At 36.6% G+C, this 21,019-nt stretch overlaps 1 protein-coding gene across 30 annotated transcripts in view; it reads right to left on the reverse strand.

Annotated features, from left to right (window-relative positions):
• celf2 (CUGBP, Elav-like family member 2) overlaps positions 1-21,019 on the reverse strand; it is a 278,315-nt gene that overhangs the window by 121,345 nt on the left and 135,951 nt on the right. For all 30 annotated transcript variants that reach the window (XM_012958454.3, XM_031897549.1, XM_031897543.1 and 27 more), the window contains 1 exon segment: positions 20,566-20,762. In XM_012958454.3, the coding sequence (XP_012813908.1) occupies positions 20,566-20,762 (197 nt within the window).

A 21,019-nucleotide genomic window follows, 5' to 3' on the forward strand; every position in this document is an offset into this window, starting at 1 on the left:
GTCCTTGTTGTTTTGGAAGCCATCCATGGCTCTGTCGTGTTTGTAAAAACCTCCTTGATGTATGGATTAATTCCATGCTGTGGCCACAATATGCGCTCTTTTAGTACAATGCAATTTTATTCTGCAGTGCTTCAGTACTTCAATACACTTGCTTTAGAATGTTGTAGAGTGTTACTATGCTGCTTTCTGTGCATATATGATTATAGTGTTTATGAATACATGTAGCTCATTAAAATAAATTACACATTTCTTATTATAATACATCATAACCTGTCTGCAAATATGGAGCACATTTGCTCAGTAACCGCCCCACTGCAATGTCAGATTCACAATACCCGATTCCAATACTTCCTTTGATCATGAGATCATGATTCTATACCTCCCAAAACCAAAGGTTTTACTGCAGGCTGTATAAAATTAGTAGTGCTGAGTTTGCACAAAGATCCACATCATTTACACTAACTGATATTGAAGTTATTTCAATTCCAGGTGTCTGCAAATTATTGAAATTTTATTAGAGAGTTAAAAAGATATTCAAAGCCAGTTAAAGCAAAATAAACCTTTATAACATATACAGTACATAGTTACATAGTTAAGACCTACAATGTTTGGGGGTATTGCTTCCCTTTAAATAAGATCAGATTCAATAGGAGATTCTGAGTCACAAAATGTCAGGGTTCCATGTGTATATATATTTGTTATTATATTTAAGGACCAATGTATTAATGCTTCAGTTAGTATATATGAAAACACTTTAAAACACTTTAGGCTCAAACACATTAAAACATAAAAGGGCACCATTAAACAGGATGGCGATCAACTGCAGCCAAACCCAATCTGATGAAGTGACTTGTTTCTCTATTTGATAAATGTGTAAAACTGCTACTTTCCTGACCATATGGAACATTTTCCTAACTGTCAGAAAAGTGTTTAGTAGCATACAAATATTTCATACTGCTGTGAATTCTTTAGTATTACCCAGTTCAAGTAAAAAAAAGTTGCCCCCATAATTAGAAGCTCTTGTGTTCTGAAAAGGAATGATCATGCCCAATTAATAAACAACTAATAACAAACCCATAGAAATTTGAATGCTATGTCTGCTCTACTGGGAAAACCATGCAATAGAATCTGAGCTAAGCACAGGGTAAATTACAATTTTTGTAAATTTGATGTTATACTAAATGACATTTCACTATTTTCTTTAGCATTATTATTTGCTACTGATTTACCTATCAAACTACATTTTGCCCAACAAGAACATAATATGAGATGGTCTAAAGTTAGTGTGCAGAACAGAACTTGGCACAAGAGCAGCAAAGGTTTGCTCTGAGTCTGTATAGAAAGGTGCCATCTGAAATGCCTAGAATGGTAGCATATGTACTGAATACATTTCAGTAAAATTATCTTCCTACCCAAGATTTAAAACTTATTGGAAATGGGGTTGTAAAGACATCTTGAAACAAACCAAATTCCCCTGAAACTGTGACTCAAAATATACAATGGAACTAAAGATTTTATATCTTTTTCTTCTTTTAACCTCTTTTGGGAATAGTCTAAAATTAGTTGAGGCACTAAATAAAGCTCTAATAATTTCCTTAACATTCGATCACTGGCCTATAATTTATTACTAACACATCCATGTGAACATCTCTGCTAACTTTAAGTGCTGTTTAACACATGAAATGTGATCTTTCTTTTGTGACACAGTAGCTATTTCCTCTCTTATTATTTACAAGAAACTAATCAAAATATTCTTACCTATTTCCAAGGTATGGTTTGGGGAAGCTTTATGGTTATCTCCCTCTGAGCAGAACTGGTTATTTAATTTTGCTGTAGATTTTTCTATTGTATTAAACATAGAAGGAAAGTGCCTGGACTTAATTTCTATTTTTTAGTATGATCATGGAATAAAAACGCTGGGACATCTTGTCTGTTTGTTTTGTCCTCAACCTTTGTGGAAATATATATGTATATATACGATAAATATGAACCACATGGTTCAGTAAGTCTTAGCCTAATTACTTTAGCCTAATTAATTTAAACAGGCATACATAAATGTATGTGAGTGGCTTAGCAGTTCATTTATTGCAACTTTGAATAAAATGCTGAATGTCACAGCTCATTCCATCATAAGAATTCTTTTAACCTAATGTTTGTGTTTTCTCTTCTCTAAACATGTTTGCAACTATAATATAACAGGAAAGTTACAAAAATACTCACAGTATTAATATGATACCTTCTTCAAACACTAATAACTGAAACAAAACCCAAAATAATTACATTTTTATGGAGATTACTGAACTTTTCAAGCAGGATATTTTGCATTGGATTCTATATCAATTGCTTGCAAATAATGTTAAAAAGTTAAAAGTTATTTTTCTTCTGCACCGTAACCTTTAATGCCTAGTCCTTTCTGCAGAAAATGTGTTTTCTGATAGCAGAGCAAATGAAAAACAAGCAATTATCAGATATAATGTTATGCCACCCAGAGGCTGAAAAACTATTGATTATCTTTTGTTAAAGAACATCTAGGTGAGACACTGAGGTAAAACTAAAAACAGAAGCAAAGTAATTAAATTGTGAAAAAATAGCTCCTAAAATAAGTTTACACTTATCTAAAGTGAAGATATTTCTGCTACATTAAGACACCTTTTCCAAAATGATTGCAGTAAATTGCTGCCTTGAACTGAAAACTGATCAAGGTCCTTTAGGAAAATATTGGCCCGCAGGCAGAACAACAGAATAGCCAAAAACATAATTCACCACAACAGTGACCACTTAAGTCTTGCCCCTTTCATTTGTGGATTGGCAGACTAATACATGGAAGCCACCAACCAATGGAATTTTCAGTTTTGATGTAAGCAATAGAATCTAGAGTACATTGCTCTGAATTATTCAGTGCATATGGGGCCCACCAACATCTTGTTGTTTTCATGAGTACTGAATAGGAAGACAGATAGTGGCCTTATATTCAGATGTACAGATGGTGGCCTCACTGTCTCCTGCATTTTATCTCAAAAATACAACACAGTTTACTTTATAAATGTCAAGTTTATTCAAGAAGGTGTCTGCAATTCATCGCAAATGCTTTTCTATTAACTGCAGCAGTGGCAGGAGTTAGTTTGTGCAAGCACAGAATCCTAAAGATTCACTGATATTCTGCTCGGAATTTAAAGCATAGAATTAGTAATAAATGATTACTATGATGTTCCAGAGCATTCTCTGTGGAGACCTGCAGGGCTTTAGTGAAGTGCTAAAGTGCCTTCTAATAAGTGGTAACAGAACCAGTGCATAAGTACATTTTAATCACAAAATGAGTAATGACAATCATTTTAGTCAATGGACTGGCATCTCCAGTTCTACTGTGACTGTGGCTCAAAAAAAGAGAAAAAAGGGAAATTCTGTATTTGAGGCATACATATAGTAGCAGGTTGCATAAATAAAACCAGCCACAATTCTCTTTCTTTGTAGCTGTAGCGTGAGAAAAAAAGAACATTGATTCCTGCTGCATCCTAAACAGTCTCACAATATCTTGTCCTTGAGCGGTCATGAAATTCTATTTTTGTTTTTTTTTGTAATTTGTATTTATTAGAGATTATGGTACATATAAAGGACTGCTTCAGCAGCATGGGTTTTTGAATGCTAACTGTTGCTTTGTTAGTTAAATATAATTTGATATTATAAGAAGGAACATTACTATTATGTCCAGACAGAACTTTATGGGGCAGATTTATCAAAGTGTAAAATAAGAGTTCATCATATTAAAATTTTACCACTCTATTTATTTTGATGGGATTTTTAGACGTGCATTTATTAAATGGTGAACACTAACTTTCCCCCATCAATAGAGAGTGGGGGAATGTTATTGTGGTAAGATACAATTCCACAATTAGAAAAATGTGTCCCTATGGCTACTATTTTTTTAAAATATTTATTAAAACTCCGCTCCACAATCAAAACAAGTAAAATACCATTTACACACATTTGTATGTGTGTTTTTGCAGGAAAGTATTTGCAACCTGGCAAAACAGAAAAAAAACATGTTATTCATCTGCACTAGATTCCACATCCCACAAATGCCCTAATTTTAATTCTGCATAATATGATTTGTAAAATTATTATATTTTGCTAGCACAGGAGTTCTCCTGTATAAACAAGAATGTGTGCACTCACCAGAAATAGATTTGGATATCGATATTATGGAGGCAAAGGCAATACTAATTTCTTTAGTTATCCTGTACCCCTTTCCTTATACTATTTATCAGGAGAATTGCTTTACATTACTATGTTTTCATATCCATAAAGCAGGAAGTTAAGCATAAGCAAGAAATATTCACACATTTTGGGGTTTACATGTATTTTTATGTGTGAATCCCTTTAATAAAGTTTTATTTCACCTTCTATTGTAGTGGGCAATGGCCTTGTGTAGTAGTATGCCACAAATAAGTACAACTCAAGTAACCAACAAAAACTTGGACTGCCTATACTGATGGAAGGACCCAAAGAAAATATGTTTGGGCCATTATTTTTGTGAAGGGCTGCTTTAGTTGTCTGCAGATGCTAGGATTTGTAGCAGGCTGGACAGTCCTGATATGTTGAAACCATCCTGACTTGAGAAAAACACGTTGTTCTAGAGAAAAACAGTTAATTTCAATCTGTTGCACACAGTGCACAATGCACAGTGAATTTACTTTACTTTCCCCTTCCATAAATCTGCTGCCTTGTAGGGACACAAAAAGTTTTGGTGCCCAGTGGCCTACCCTGTTTGAAAATCCTATATAATAGCTCTAAAAACAACCAATTAAAACTTACTTTTATGTGGTACAGTTCACAAACTGAAAGCCAGTAGGTTCACATAGGTAAACCACATGGTTGTACATGATGGCTGTTCTGGAAATAAAATGTTTCATACCAGTGCTCCCTGTGGCTTGAGTGTATACACATAAGGGCCCATTTACTAAACAATTTTGAGATAAAGTCGTATTTTTTCTAACTTTTTTTTAAATTATAGAACATTTTGGAATGTATGAGAAAATTTTGTTAAAATTCCACAACTTTTTCGTGGTTTTCATTTAAAAACCACAAAAGAAAATCGTATTTTGCTCAAAGACTACGAACATTTCGAAATTCTTTAAAGCTTTGGTTAAATTTTCCTCCGGACTAACTTTTTGCCAGGTTTGATCTGTCAAGTCCCATTGAGTCCTATGGAAGGCATCAAAGCCAGAAAGGTTTTTGTGGCTTAACGAACTTTTCAGCACAAAAATCGTGTGACTTTTGGAATGCAATTGCGATATTTTGGTAACACAGATTGAAGAATTTTTGTGACATTTTACAACATCAGAAATTATTGTGGTTACTACGAATTACTATATCGTGATTTGAGCCCAGAAAACCATCGGGTCTTATGTGCCCCTAACTGTGATGTATAGCAAAGATGTTGAATCAGTCAAAATACTGTTAAAAAATGGTATTACTGGTGCAAAGTATATTAACATCAGAATAAATATCAGTAGCATTTTCTTAGACCCAACACTAGCACTGATATTTAACTTCATCTCAAGGTCACTGTGGTGATGAACTGTATTTAACTCACTATACAGTATCTTAGTTTTTGTTAAGATATAGAAACAATTACATCTGTATCCAGAATGGTTTTTATATGCTTTTCACCGTTATCATCCAATACAGTCTACAAGAAGATACACAGTTGGAGGCTGAGAAAAAAAATCTCAAGGGTTATTACTTAAAATGAATGGAATTGTCTCTTTATCTAGAAGTGAGCTAAAAAGCTATGTTTTCCTTCTCCTCTATTAAATTTCTGCTGCAACAAATAGTTAAACTCTATTAGCCCTTTGATGCTTAGTCTATAATTTGTTGCTTTCCCTCTTTCTGCAAAGTATATGGCACTGTAAAATAATTGTTTCGAAAACACGGTAATGCCAGCTTCCAACATTACAGACATCATAAGCTCCGATACAAAGAGATAAGTAAATGATTACATGACTACCCATTTCATTTCACTGCTCTTAAAGGAACGGATAAAGAGGCTTTCTATTTGCAACAGCAGGTCTCAGATTAGTCCAGCAGAGTTCACAAAAATGGAGAAACAAATATCTGTTGATTGTAATTGAACAGAAGAATTGCAACTCAATATTGCTAGGAATTCTTGGTAAAATATCTCTACAGAAGTTTGCATTTGTACTAAATAAACCCATGTCCAACACTTGAAAAGTACAAATACAGTAATTAATGGGGCAATTGAATTAAATGAAAGCAACCCATATGCACTTACAAAAAAATGATTGAACCATTAGGCATCCTTATGTTTGATCTTTCCTTACGTAGACCCACAAACTTATGAACTGTTTCTCTAAACTGCAACTGCCCACTTATTTAGATGATTCTAGCATCCCGATTCAGCATTAAGGCCGTGGAATTTGTAGTATGCCAGTTTCTTAAAAGCTAGGGATTGTATATTAGAAGATTTTAGATCACATATCTGTGTAAGATAATGATGTTTTAATACTTGAATGTGTATGAATTCCAGTTTGATCCTGTTTTGTAACGATGCTCACTAGAGCTGAAATGATTACAAATGCTATAGCACCATATAAAAGCTTGTTGTGTAAGGATATTATTTCTAATGAAACTGTACACCAATATGAGACCTCATAGATACATTAAACTGCACAGAAGGAAGTCATTTAGACTGATAGTCCCCTTTCAGTAATATGTATCCTAGACTTAGGCATAATGAGCTATTAAATAAATGCTCTATTTTGTAATGTTTAAAACAGACCATTAATACTTTGTGCGACTGTGTCACTGAATGAAGACATTCAAAAAACCATTATGTTTTCAACTTAGGTTAATAATAAGGCCATTTTTCCACCCACTCCTTGGCACAGCTGTTGTGTTTTGGGCTGAAGTGGGAGGCAATGTGGAACAAGAATTAGAAAGACAAATGATATTGGACATGCAGTGCCAGTTCAGATAATATATTAAACAATTGGAAACAACTGTTTACTAAGTGATTACTGGGCCATCCTTTTTATTTTAGGAATGGTTTTCATTTTATTTTCCAACTGATTTCTGCCAATTTACTTTAGCTTAGTTAATGGCACTTACAAAAATGATGGATTTACATCTAACTCAGCATATTTAGATCTTCCTAGTGAACTGAGAATATTTGGCAGTATACTAGAAAGTTATGTAATATCAGAAGCAATGTTTGCTACAGATCTTATCAACTATAGGGACCAATTATTATGTAGTATTTACTGGTCACCCTCTTAAATGCAAAACACTGTATTGTTTGCTTTGGTTGCTTTTTATCAAGAAGTATCTAGGGATTTTTGTAGCTAACATGTTCTTTAATCCAAGGCTGTCTCAGTCTGTTGCTACCTAAGCAAATTAAGTGCTGCCTTGCATAAAGGGCATTGACTCAAGTGATGAAAACATAATTTTGCCTCATCATAAGTTTGTGGTAAGGCCTCATCTTGAGTACGCAGTGCAGTTTTGGGCTCCAGTCCAGGATATTAATAAGCTGGAGAGTGCAGAGACGTGCAACTAAACTGGTAAAGCGGATGGAATATTTAGACAATAAGGTTAGACTGTCAAGGTTGGATTGTTTTTTTTTTCTAAAGAAAAAGCACTTGCAATGGGACATGAATACTCTGTACATGTACATTATTATAGACCAGTGATCCCCATCCAGTAGTTTGTGACCAACATGTTACTCACCAACCCCTTGGATGTTGCACCCTCAAAGCAGGTGCTTATTTTTTAAATTTCTGGTTAGGATGCAAGTTTTGGTTACATAAAAGCTCAGTGTAATGCCAAACAGAACCTTTTGTGGACTGCCAGTCCACATAAGGACTATTCAATAGCCAATTATAGCTCTCATTGGCACCCCCAGAAAGTTTTTTCATGTTTGTGTTGCTCCCCAACACTTTTTCCATTTGAATGTGGCTCAAGGGTATAAAAGGTTGGGGATCCCTGTTATAGTAGGGCATCTTTTTTCCAATAGAAAAGATAATTGAGCAGAGGAACTCTGTAAAGCAGCATAGGTGGTTTTTAACGGTGAGAGCAGTGAGGTTGTGCAACGCCCTTCCGAGTGATGTTGTGATGGCAGATTCTGTTAATGCCTTTAAGAGGTTCTTGGATGATTTCTTGTGAAAGCATAATATCCAAAGCTATTGTGATACTAAGATCTACAAAAAGTTAGTATAGGTATTGGTATATATATTTCATATATCTGAGTGTATAGATTCAGTAAAAGTATGTGGACTTTGGTCTTTTTTCAACCCAAATTAAGAATGTAACTGTAGAAAGTCTTTATGAAATCTTCAGTGCACAAGCTGAAGAAAAAAGTATAATTTTCATCATCTACTAGTTGCACTTTAGCTGGAATGCAGAGTATGTCTACCCCCTCTAACATAGGGCCTTAACTGATGAGTAGTAATGAGCAAATCTGTCCCGCTTCACTTTGCTTCACTTGAAATTGTGAAAAATTTCTCGAAACGGCACAAAATTTGTGAAACGCAGCTATTGCTCAATTTTTTTGATGTGCACAACTTTTACTGACATCGAGCAAAAAAAAGATGCGCGCCGAATGTTTTTCGAGGCAAATTTTTGCTGCCGTCAACGGCGCTGATGGCGAAATGCGGAAGTTCACTGCGAATCCATGCCTGCCAAAACAATTTGATCATCACTTCTGATGAGCATGCTCAGAGGAGTTCTTAAATTACAACTCTTAAACTCTTACTTTTTACAAAGCATTCCCAGGACTGGGACCCTTAAGGTGCCTTATAACATTCACATATCAATCATATTTTCTTCTTTGGCCCTATTTTAGTTGGAAACATTGTATATAGGGTAAATTGGATGTGAGTGCTTAGATCTGTACAGAAATCCTGAAATCAATTGACTTCTATTGAAGGCACATGGAAGTAAAAAGTGTGCAATCCAGCAGGGCCAGGTTTCTTTATGAGCAGCTTGGTTTTTCTGCTTCTCAATGGCTTTTAGGGAAATCATTTTTTTTTTTTGAAAAATAAATAGTCAGCTGGGGGCAGTGTAACTGTTTCCATACTACAACTCCCGCCAACATTAACAAGTGCAAGATGCTGTGCAGATAGTATCATTAAATCTGTAAGTCACAGGCTAGCATTGCTCTCCTTAGTTTGCTAATATTACCTTTTTTGAGCCTTTACACATAAGCATCAAGCTCGATTCAACCTGTGTTCTGTGGTTTTGAGTGGCATAGTGAGTACAAACACCTAGCAAAGTATGGGCTGCATTAACTCACTTGTTCGCTTGTGGTGGAAAGTGTGAAAGAGCAACAACAGGGGAACACATAACAAAATGCTTGTGAGTAAGAGCCATTATATTGCCCTATGGTTTTATTTGTTAAACAGCAGTTTCACAAACATGTGTTGTGTAACTTACTATATGTGAGGAGCGCCCAATGGTGCTCCTCTTTTCTCTGGCGCCAGATCTAAAATGGTGATGCCCGAGGCCGCCATGTGGGTCATGGCCTGGAAATGATCACAAACTCTCTTAACCCCTTGATTACTGCAAACCAGATTAGTTCCTGTCTAGTCTGTGCACCAGCTTCCTTATTGGTCCTGACCCCAACCTGTAAGCCGCCAGGCCATGACACCCTAACACTTACAAAAGTTTCTAAAACTTTTATTTGAAAAATTGACAAATATTAAATTCTTTCTAATTTATTTGTTTTTTTCTACAGGAATATGTGCTTTAGCAGAAACGTATTAGTATAACTTTTTCCCTAACTTCAACTTCCATTGCTTGGTTTTCTGAGGTCAGTGATTAACTCAGCAGCTTTGAGTTTTAGGTTAATAAGGAAGATTGCCCTGTAGTAATTTCTGCTTTTGTAAGTCAATTAGTAACTTATTAATAGAAGTCAGTTTTAGCATCTCTATCTTAGTTGTTATTATAGAAAAATCATTGTGAGAATCTGTGCTTTAGGGCACTGCAGACAAACACATATGTGTGAGACAGAAAGACTGTGGTGAGAAAAGCAGTTGAGTGATTGAAGATGAATGGTTGGAACATACTGTGGACATTAGAATGCAACATTTGAAGCAAAACTCGCACCATGAGATTGTTTCAAAAGCCTGAGATTTCGCCAGGAGCACATAGTGAATATGCCATTATTTATAACTGCTTTGGCAATAGCACCATTCATTTAAACCCGCATTATGTATTCCAGTATGAACTCAATATATAGATGAAAAATTGCAAATGCAGACTGAAAAAATTACAATAGGATATAAAAAAATTACAACAAATGCATTTTTGTAAAATGAAAGAAAATAATTCTAAGCAACTTTCCAATGTGTATTTATTAACAAAAATATGTTTGTAAGTGCATGTATGTAAGTGCAAATTGAAGAACAATTTTTCCTCCCTTTTTGTGCTCTGCTGGTTCTATACCTTGAAATAATGTTGCAGAAGTCAGCCTTGCATGCTTCTCTGCCTTGGTGGTTTAGAGTTTGAAAACAATGCACCACAAAGTGACAGACAGATACTGACCATTGGAAATGTGCTATTTATTGCAAAGTTCCTTAGAAACACAATTTCTTAAAAAATAATTTGGTATATTACCTTTTAGACATTAGTAATTGGCCTTCAAATATTAAAATGTTTATGTTGTGAAAGTATATGAACAATAAAGCAATAAACACGCAGAAAACAGAAAGAAATGCATACATATGGTAGGCAGAGTAAAGTTATAAATTTGGATCTTATAGATGAGAATATATATTAAAGGAGGGAAACAACAGAGCAGGGGACTGTTTTCTATGGAAAGAAATGAGTCTTGTTGGCGCTAGGAAGGGACAGGCAGTTAGTGAAGGGGGATCAAGGGTGTAGGTCAGGATAGGTGGAGAGAAGAACGGGGAAGTAGGTTAACAGGATGTGAGGTAGGGAGACATGATAGGAATAAGAGTAGGACAGAGGGAAGTGCCCCCCCTGTCTGTGCATACAACCAATCTGTCCTGAGGATAGGGTTGCAAGGGGTGAGTTCAGATGGTGTTCCTCTAGTCACAGCTTGTGAAGGAAGGCTTCCTTGGGCTGGGGGCCCAGAAATACAGTGTCCAAAGTTGTCTGCTACCACTTGCACATCCAACATTGCTGCGGAAATTGGCTGGAATGTCAGGCAGCCATACAGTAGTATTTGGGAAGAATTCCATGAGTGAAACATATTAATATTATTGTTAACTTACACTTTATTGTATTTCATTTTTGTTAAATTGTATAACTTTTGCCTTTGTTTTTTAATGATCCATGGCCTTTAAATCCCAACTAGAATGCCTTTTTGTCTCCAAGGAAAGTTATAGTACAAAAAGAGGAGGTAGGAGACAGTTCACATCTGTTAAGGGGTGGAAGCCTGCCTTCTTGACACTGCACAGTCAAGATTTTTCTACCTTTCTAATAGTAAAATGTGTCCTGTTCAGTCTTTACAAACTGAAGGATCCAGTATTTTATATTGACTTGTTAAAAGTGGAATTGTGTGCTAAATATTTCTTTTAATCTCTGGATTCTGCTTATAATTAAATACAGCCCTCATTCATTCAAATTCCTATAAAGGTCATCTGTCATTAGAACAAAGGCCTTATTAAAACATTTGACATTGTCTACATTTTGTCCCACAGAACACAATAATTCTATTTATGAGGACACATAATATGTCTTTGACATTAATGTGCTTGGCTAGGAATTTCTTGTTTAGAGTGTGCTGGAAAAAGGCATAAAATGAAGACTGGGTATGTAATAGTGGGATTTTTTTCTCCAAGTAAATTGAGATTCTGCCTTGCACTGAAGACTACTGACCCATTTAATTTTCAGCTAGACACAAATCAATTCTCACATCTCCATTCTATGGTATATAATATGAAGTAAAAAAATACATAGATAATAGACTGTGTATTGCCTTAAGACCTCTGTGTTATTTCTAGGAGAATGTTTCCCTATATGTCTTTAGAGGTAGCTGTCATCTGGGAATCACTAAAATTGTCTTTAGAATTGTTGGATTAATGAGGATAACATTCTGTTTACAATCTCCTTACAAGCTCTTCGAAAATGTTAACTGTTACAATTGTATGCTACTGTGCCAACAGATTCCACTGTTTGTCTGACCTTGGAATGATTAAAGCAGGGTGAAAATCCTCTAACCCCCACTAGAATTTGTTTGACATAGTGCTATGGTTGGCACCTAAACAGTATGAGAAATATGACTCTCATAACCGCCCTCTGTAATTTTTATTGAGGATTTACAGAAGAAAGAATGCATGTGAAAATATGCTTAAAGAAGAACACTTTTCTCATTTACTGTTTTTGTGGGCCACTGAAGTGTAAGGTTTGATTTTATTAGCTGTCCTAAATGTAATCCAATCGTAATAAAGGAAATACTTGTGTAAGTGAAACTACAATGTAGGTACTTTAAGGGGAAAGATTTCATCAGCAAAGACAGCTATGATTAAACATTAATACTTTATAGGTCTGTATTTGTAAAACATGCAAGGCAAGTCAGAAAGAATCACCATAATGCAAATATGTATCTAGAGCATCACAAGGACAATCGGTTGAGAATTTCATAAAAACTCAAGTATATGGTTATATAAAAATACTTTTGTAAATATAGTACTGGAAGGAGCACACAACTGCTACTGTCTACTGCTGAGCAATGAAAAAAACCTTCCAATGTTTAGGCTGTTAGATTTTGTGTTACTGTAGGTGAGTAGTAAGACTCCCAGTTCTCCCACTCATCTACTGAGTGAGAAACTGAACTCTGTCTTCCAATGAAGTTCAGCAGTAAAGCGGTTTCAGTGCCTATAAATTGAATGGCATATATTTGGCTACTGTTACACTCATTTATCGTATCACTCACTATCACCAAATATATTTTAGCTTACTTGCAATTTTGTTGTTAATGTTTTGAGGGCTACAGTGTAGATAATTCATACAATATGTGGATGATAGTGTCTTACTACTATTTCAAATCTTTTTTGCATAGAGGGAAATTCTTCTTATACAATAAGTGACAAGTACAGTGTTTTCACTGAAAAACAACATATAGCACTTTAAATCTGCAGCACTACAAAATCTTTTTAGTACATATTTATTAATGTTACTAAATTACCTCATATGGGAGGAACACATAACTTAAGCATTACACTTGTTTAATAATACTGTGTATCAAGTATTTAATCACATTTAACATTAAGAATGATCTTTTATACAGGGCTGTACCATTTCTCCTTCCTAAGAGTGAGTACATGTTATAATTCCCTTATTCTCAAGTGAAAAATATATTTCCTTAAGACAAAAGACTCACTGACAATGCAAGATATTTTATGATTGCAAAGTAAGCAAAATGCCCCAATATGCATTCGTATTGTTGCAATAAGCACAAAATAGCTTTATCTACAATCCTCTGGAGTTCAAGCAATACAGTTATGTAGATATAAAGCATAATCTGACATTAACCCACATGTCAAATGCTACTAAAAATGAATTGCCAAAACACAAAATCTAAATTGGACTACTGTTTGGAATAAATACTATCACTCTGAATCTTCTAGAGAGGTGGAATGTATTAAAACAAGTGACATGGAATTAAATGAATCAAAGATATTACAGAAAATGCAGTTCGGTAAGCACACATTTTTCTAAAGCTTGGGAGCACAGACAATTTTCTGAGAGATGGATTCACTTTCTACAAATTACTTTAGCCATTGTTGTTATGTGAAACAGCAAATAGAAATTTAATATATGAAATGTACTCAACTATTTTTTATACAAAGCACAAATAATGATCTGAAATATGGAGAGCTTTTCCTGGAAGAGATTAGAGGTGAGCAAGAGTGGCTTCAAACACCCTGTTTGTAGCAAGATAAATAAAATGGCTTAAGGTGGTGCTCCTTTGTGATGTTCACTTGCTATCAGTCATTCCATTTATTAGTAATACAAGTGTATTTGCCCATAGTCAATGCCATGGCAATGATGAAAATCATTATATTTGCACAATATATAAGTGAATATTTAGTGAGACTAAAGTTGGTAGGGTTCAGCTGGGCCTTATGTATGCTCAGTTTAATTCTTTATAGAGAAAAATTGCATTATAAAGGACACTACAATATATTTACTTAACTGTTCTGCCTAAACCTTCCTTTACCAGTCTCCAAGCTGAACACTGAACGATATATACAACAGCAAATAAACATTCAATACAAATTAAACTAAGCAATTGTGTCTTATGCCAGAATAGGCAGCACCAAGGTTAGCATTCTGCTTCTCATCTGGCTACATGTTTGGAAGTTTAGTTCAGCCAACAATTGCTAAAATGTCTCTACTGAAAAAAGAAACTATTTGTCGGAATATATTTAAAAATCTTTTTAGGGCCTTTTTACTTGCATAGGCGCTAAACTGAGCTTGTGCAGTTGCCAATAGCAAATGAGCAATAATCTTTGAACAGTCTGCTATAAATTAAACAATGGAAGCAACGATCTGACTTGTCGCTATATGTAACTACACTAGTGCATTTACCACTAATATTTGTAAATCAACCCATTTACATTTAATAAGAGCCAAGTAAGGGCAAGGTTGAAACATGTAGACAGCCAAAATATGTTTTTAGCAAACTTTCAGCTGTCCTTATGACATTCAATCTTGAGCAAGGGGCAGAGTGAAGCCAGACACTTTGGGAGTATAATGTAAAGGCTATTGGAGAGATGAATTTAGTATTCCTGTGACACAGCGATTCAATGTGTGTGGCCAAAAACTGTGAACAGAGGTGGCCAACTTAAAGGCTAGTTAGAGGAAATTGAGGATACATGCAAATGTACTGTTTTGCACAGGATATGCCTGGAACTAAAGGAAAATCATAGCTACTATCATGTTTTCCTATCCTCTGTATGTAACCATGTAAATAGGTGAGGGTGCTTGAACTCAAAACTTTAAGGACCTCTGTTGTAACATGTTGATAGCAAAGAAGACAGAAAGGACTATAGTGTCATTATGAATACATAAATTAATAATATTGATTGTTTCGTAAAGAGGTTAATTAGATGAACCAATATCAATACTACACAAATCTGTGTATTCTCCATCTAGATGATTCCTTAAAACAACACATCTATTGTTTTTACTTTGTATCAATTAGTTTTCTCAACAATTCCCTGTGTATGTATGCTTTATTTTTTAATACTGAGCACTCATTTATTTTCTACTGGCAATGAATGTTGAATTTTAATGAGCAAAATCTGGAGACTGAGCAAATGGATGGGGTCAAGGCATCTTCCATTTTATCTCAGACACATGAAATTATAGGGCACATTCATTTCTTCCCTTACCGCTCCTTAGGTTAAAATGGAAATGAGAAATAACAAGGTTAAGCCTGATCTAAGAACGATAACAGACCTTGTAAGTCTCATGAAAGTGAAATGGGAGATGTCAATATCTAAAGCATGCAGCTCTCCTAATCTCCTGGATAAACTAACGGGATGGAGAAGGGCTATCAACCATGAGAAAGAGCAAGCAGGTACTGTAGTGAGGAGACAAGATAACTTTTCATATAAGCCTTCTTAGCACTAAATCAAATTCCACTGGGTACAGAACAGCTACAAGATCTTTAACCTTTTGTCATGTTTTTATGCATGTAGTTTCCACTCTGGCAGCAAAACTGTTAAATGTGGCCACAAATCAGCCATTTGTTCTTATAACTTTGTATGTTAATATGTTAGCATCACACTATCAAAAGAGATTGTAAAAGTTATATAAACAATGAGTTGAATTTGTAAGATGTTTATTGGATTTACAAAAAAACAGATGTAGGTTATATATACTGGGTTAAAGGTCCTGCTTTTTACAGCAACATGTTGGTATTACTACAAGAACCTAACTAACACTATTAATTCATATTAAAGCTAAAACCTTTGCTCCACCGACTCCCTGTCAATGACCTGTGTTGGGTAGCAATGTTTCAGGTCCTTACAGTGCACATGCGCAATATTTCTTTAGCAGAAAAAAAAGAAAATGTGTCGAAGTCTGGCTCAGGTTAATTGGCAGGGTACTGGAGTGGGCAGGGCTATTAGCTTTACAAAGTATTAATACCCCTAAGTTTTCAAAATTAAACTGACAGGATCCTCTAGACAAAGTTGGAACGTGTATAACATGGAATGGTAAATTGTTCTTTTACGTCTTACACAATGTATACTACCAGCACAGAAAGGTCACAAGGTGCCCATAGCAACAGGCTGTACAGATGCCATCCAGTCAGCAAACCAGGCTGCTTAGCTGGGTACTAATTACACCATTTCTCTACTGCTTAGAGCAACATGTTTAAGGCATATAATCAAGGAAAGTCCTGTCTGATTTCAACTTTCTATTTCCTTCAACCCCCTTATGGATAAATTAATCTCAAGGAACACTTTATCCTTTATTTTTTTCCTTTCTCTCTGTTCCATTATAATACTTCTGCTTCATTGTTCATCCATCATCAATCATTTCTTTTTCCATATTATCTTTTTAATTTTATCTTTTAACACTTGATTCATGCCTTGTCTTCATTTATTCTTTCATGTATGTGGTGCAGCTGTATGCTCTAGTGATAGGGGCTCACTGGCCAACAAGGGCCCTTTGCTCTTGGGGGCCCACGTGCAACCAAATTGCCTACTATTAACCTGCTGTCTAACCAGCAGGAGAAATACACATAGTGACAGCAATTTAAATCTCCCACTGCTACTATCTTATCACAATAGTTAGCCTATAGTTCTCCCTCCTGCCCATTAATCAGTGCTTGCCTCTAGCTCAAGAGTAAACCTACTAGAGAGAGGGACCTGGGACACATAACTTCTTGCTCAAAAGACCCAGTGCAGCTCTCAGAATACAATGTACCGTATATACTCGAGTATAAGCCGAGTTTTCCAGCACTCAAAATGTGCTAAAAAAGGAATCCTCGGCTTGTACTCGAGTCAACTAGTACCAGCGCATCAGTTTCAGGCAGGATGCAGACACGTTGAGCCGCTGGCAACCCCCCAGAGCCCCTCCTGCGTCGCCCGAGCACTCGAAATCAAACAACTGCATACAGGCATCAACCTCCCTCCCCCGTGTCTCTCCTACCGATGTGCACGTCGCCTGCATGTCACTCTGTGTTGCGCCTCCGGATGCTGTCCCGAGCTCTCACAATCCTGCCGAACTTACTAGTACCGGCGCATCAGTTGCAGGCACGTCACGCCCGAGTACCCCCCTCCCTCTGCGTGTGCGTGACGTGCCTGCAACTGATGCGCCGGTACTAGTAAGTTCGGCAGGATTGTGCGAGCTCGGGACAGCATCCGGAGGCGCGACATAGGACAGAGAGTGACATGCAGGCGACGTGCACATTGGTAGGAGAGGCACGGGGGAGGGAGGTTGATGCCGGCGGCGCGACCTGCCTGCATGCAGTCCACAAGAGACAGTGCTCGGGTGACACGCATGTAGTCAGTAGGAGATAGTGCTCGGGTGATGGGGGGGATGCCGCTGGCGCGACCTGCCTGCATGCAATTGATAAGAGTCAGCGCTGGGGTGACACACGGGGGTGTGAGGGTTTTGCTGCCCACGCGACCTGCCTGCATGCAGTCTGTAGGAGAGTGCTCGGGTGACACGGGGGTGGTGAGTTGCCGGCAGTGCGACGTGTCTGCATGCTCGCTACAGCAACGCAAAATGTTGTTTTGAATAAAAGAGAATCACAGCACAGTAAGTTGTATCTTACAAAATGGTATTAAAATTTACAGAATTTATTGGCTGAGAGGGCATGTAGGAAGATATGAGGTAAGCAGAAGTTTTGATAATTGGAATTTCTTATGGTATCAGTTTTGCTTTTCGATGTGTAGAAAAAACTTATTATTGAAACTTAGCAGTAGCTGCTGCATTTCCCACCCTAGGCTTATACTCGAGTCAATACGTTTTTCCAGTTTTCTTAGGTAAAATTAGGTACCTCGGCTTATATTCGGGTCGGCTTATACTCGAGTATATACGGTATAGTGAATATTTCTATTTTTTTCAATAAAAGCAAAAGATCTGAATGGTTGCTATTGGCAAATGCACTGGTACAATTTAGCAACTATGGTAAATATAATGCAGTTGTTATAAAATGTAGTCACATAGAAACATAGAGTAGCCATAGAATTTACATTACATATTGTCTTGCTAACAAGACCCCATGTAAACTAAGAGTGCTAGTCTTATCCTTCTATCCGATGCATTGGGATGTCTGCACTGTTAACAGTTCACTTGTGCGGAAAAAAATAGATCTTATTCCATTGCATGGCCACCTGTGTAATTAGATGAGTCGGGCAAGGACAGTTAGGGGCTACACATTACCAATATTTAATTACCTGCTTTGCACCTAAAGAGATCACAACAGGACAAAATGTATGTATGTACAATAGACTACCTGGATTTTCACTGTGGTACTGAATATGATAAAGTGAAAAGAAACCTCATGCTAGTGGCCTATAAATGCATGTAGACTTAACTGAAGCAGTTAACTTGTTTTTGGTCTCCCTTTGGCCATTGTTCTAGATAATTCATCAACTACAATTAATGGATATCATTTAAAGTAAATCTCTCAAAAGGAGTTCCCCAAAGGGAGGGGGGGTGTACACAGTGTAGCAAACCCAAATATTTTGCAACAAATGTATACATGGTGGATTTGTTATACAAACAGAAAAAGGTTTTTTGTGTTTATGCCTTAAAATTTAACCTTTATTGATAAATTAAAATTGATGAATTTATTAGATACCACGTCATAAAATCAGATAAACCGAAGTCAGTTGGTTTCATTCCAGTTGGCAGGCTATTCACAATTTAGATTATTTTGTTTATATACATTAATAGAGGAATTCATTACATCCCCCATCAATATTACCAGTCAAATTACCACCGGAGAAATATGAAAGGGGGTCAGGGGAAAGCACCCAATACATTAGTGGGTAAACTATATATATATATAAAAATAATATCATTAGGAGTGGGGCTTAAGGCCCAAAATGATAGTCATACACCTATAGCAGCTGTTTATTGATTTCTTAATTCCGCTCCCTATGTATGACTAAATTTGCAGAGCTTAATTGACAAATGCTGCTTAGAGTACATCTCACTTAAGTTAAGAACAGCACTATTATCACTTAGCTGCTCTGAGCCAAATACCCCACTCAATCACCATTACTTAGCGAGAAAGAGTGGGAGGGTAGAGAGCCGCCTATAGTAAGGCTAAATTGTGTAATTATGCCCTATCTCTGCGAAATCCTGAACGGCAGTCACTACCTGCAGCAAGTGCTTCACAAAGAATTAATCGCAATGGCGTCAGCTTCAGCCCATGCGGTTACAACACTGCACCTGGGTGTAGAGGCCACCCACAAATTTAAGTGTCACCGCGGGCAGTCAGTGTTCGCGGTTAGCAGGGGCCACTTCAAACCCACATTGCGATCCCAAAGTTTGCGGCTATCAAGAGCCGCGCTGCAGTGCGAGTGTTAGCCTACCCGCTTGCCGCCGCTCACCCACCCTCACATTCGCTCAACAAATGGCTAGCAAAAGCCACAGACAGATCAGTCCTGTCCCCTAGTGTAACCCACTCGCTTGCCCCCCTCAAGTTACATCCGCCCTATGCTTTTCGTCACGCTTGCTCATGACTTCATCATCATCATCATCATCATCATTGGATTTGTTCCCAACTGTTAATGAGTAGCTGTATGTTTTGAAGAAATCAGTTGTTTATAAAATTAGATGCTGTCATTGTTCATATAATATTAAGTATCCTAGTTGTTTGAATACTTTTCTGACCTGTGTTTGATGGATATAAAATGTGCACTACACTAATGAATGGACTATGCACAAATTGTGCCAAATTGCACCCACATCTAGCGTATTGTACATATATAGTGATGGATAAAATGTTTCTTGATGTCCTATGCCATTTTTAGTGAAAGTAGTTCAGGCCTTTTCTTGCAGAGATGAGTTTTTAAAATGTCAAATGAAAAGTAAGAAAAAGTGCAGCTTCCGAATTCTGACAGAGAAACAGCAACATGCCTAGTCTCACTGGATTCAAGACTCCCTCACACATATTTATGATTTCCCATTAAAATGCCATTATTAAGCTTGAATGGCAGTAATTTCACAGCACAATGTGCATAAATGTGCAGCATTCAACGCTCCCTTTACTAGTAAATTGCACTTTCTGAAACTTAAAAGCAACAGGAAACCGTATATATTTATATATTTCTTTAACATTTCCAGAATAAATGTAATACTTCTATTCTCATACAACTGGAAAAAGATAGCATGTAGCAAACCAAAGCTTTTGGGGCCCTAATATGGCTATATTGCTAATATTGCTATCAAAAATAAAATCACGTAGGTAACATCAATTATACCCAAGTGATACAGTAATACAGTATTTTCAATATCTTGAGTGCAGGATCAGAACAAAACTCTAATTTCATAACTAAATGTGAAAGACCCCCATATTGGGAAAACTACTATAATGGCAAAATATAACTCTACCTTTGCTTTGTGGTGGGTTTTGACTCCGATCTCGCAGGACATTGATCTGATAGACAGCTCCATAAGGCTCAAAAAGGTCCTTAAGCTCTTTTTCTGACCACGATCGTGGGATCTGACCAACAAACATCTTAATGGCATCTGGGTCTGGCTGGTCTGAGTGATCCAAAGCTCCATTCATCTTGTTGGTTGTGCCGTTACTGTAAGCAGAATACAATCAGCGTTAGGATTATCAATGCAAACAAGTGACAGCAACCTGCAGAAAATAAATAATCAGAGGAGGGATTTTTATAAGTTGTGACATACAAATCAGGCTGCAATCAACAGATTAACAGGGTAGGAGATAGGAACCTTGCTTTAGGAGCAAAAGCTACAATTCAGCAGTAAAGTATTTTGAAGCAAACAGTGCAGCGAGATACTTTATCAGCTGGGATCTTAGTAAACTGCTGCTTCTGGT

The sequence above is a fragment of the Xenopus tropicalis genome, chromosome 3, assembly GCF_000004195.4.
Source record: "Xenopus tropicalis strain Nigerian chromosome 3, UCB_Xtro_10.0, whole genome shotgun sequence".
Taxonomy (NCBI): Eukaryota; Metazoa; Chordata; class Amphibia; order Anura; family Pipidae; genus Xenopus; species Xenopus tropicalis.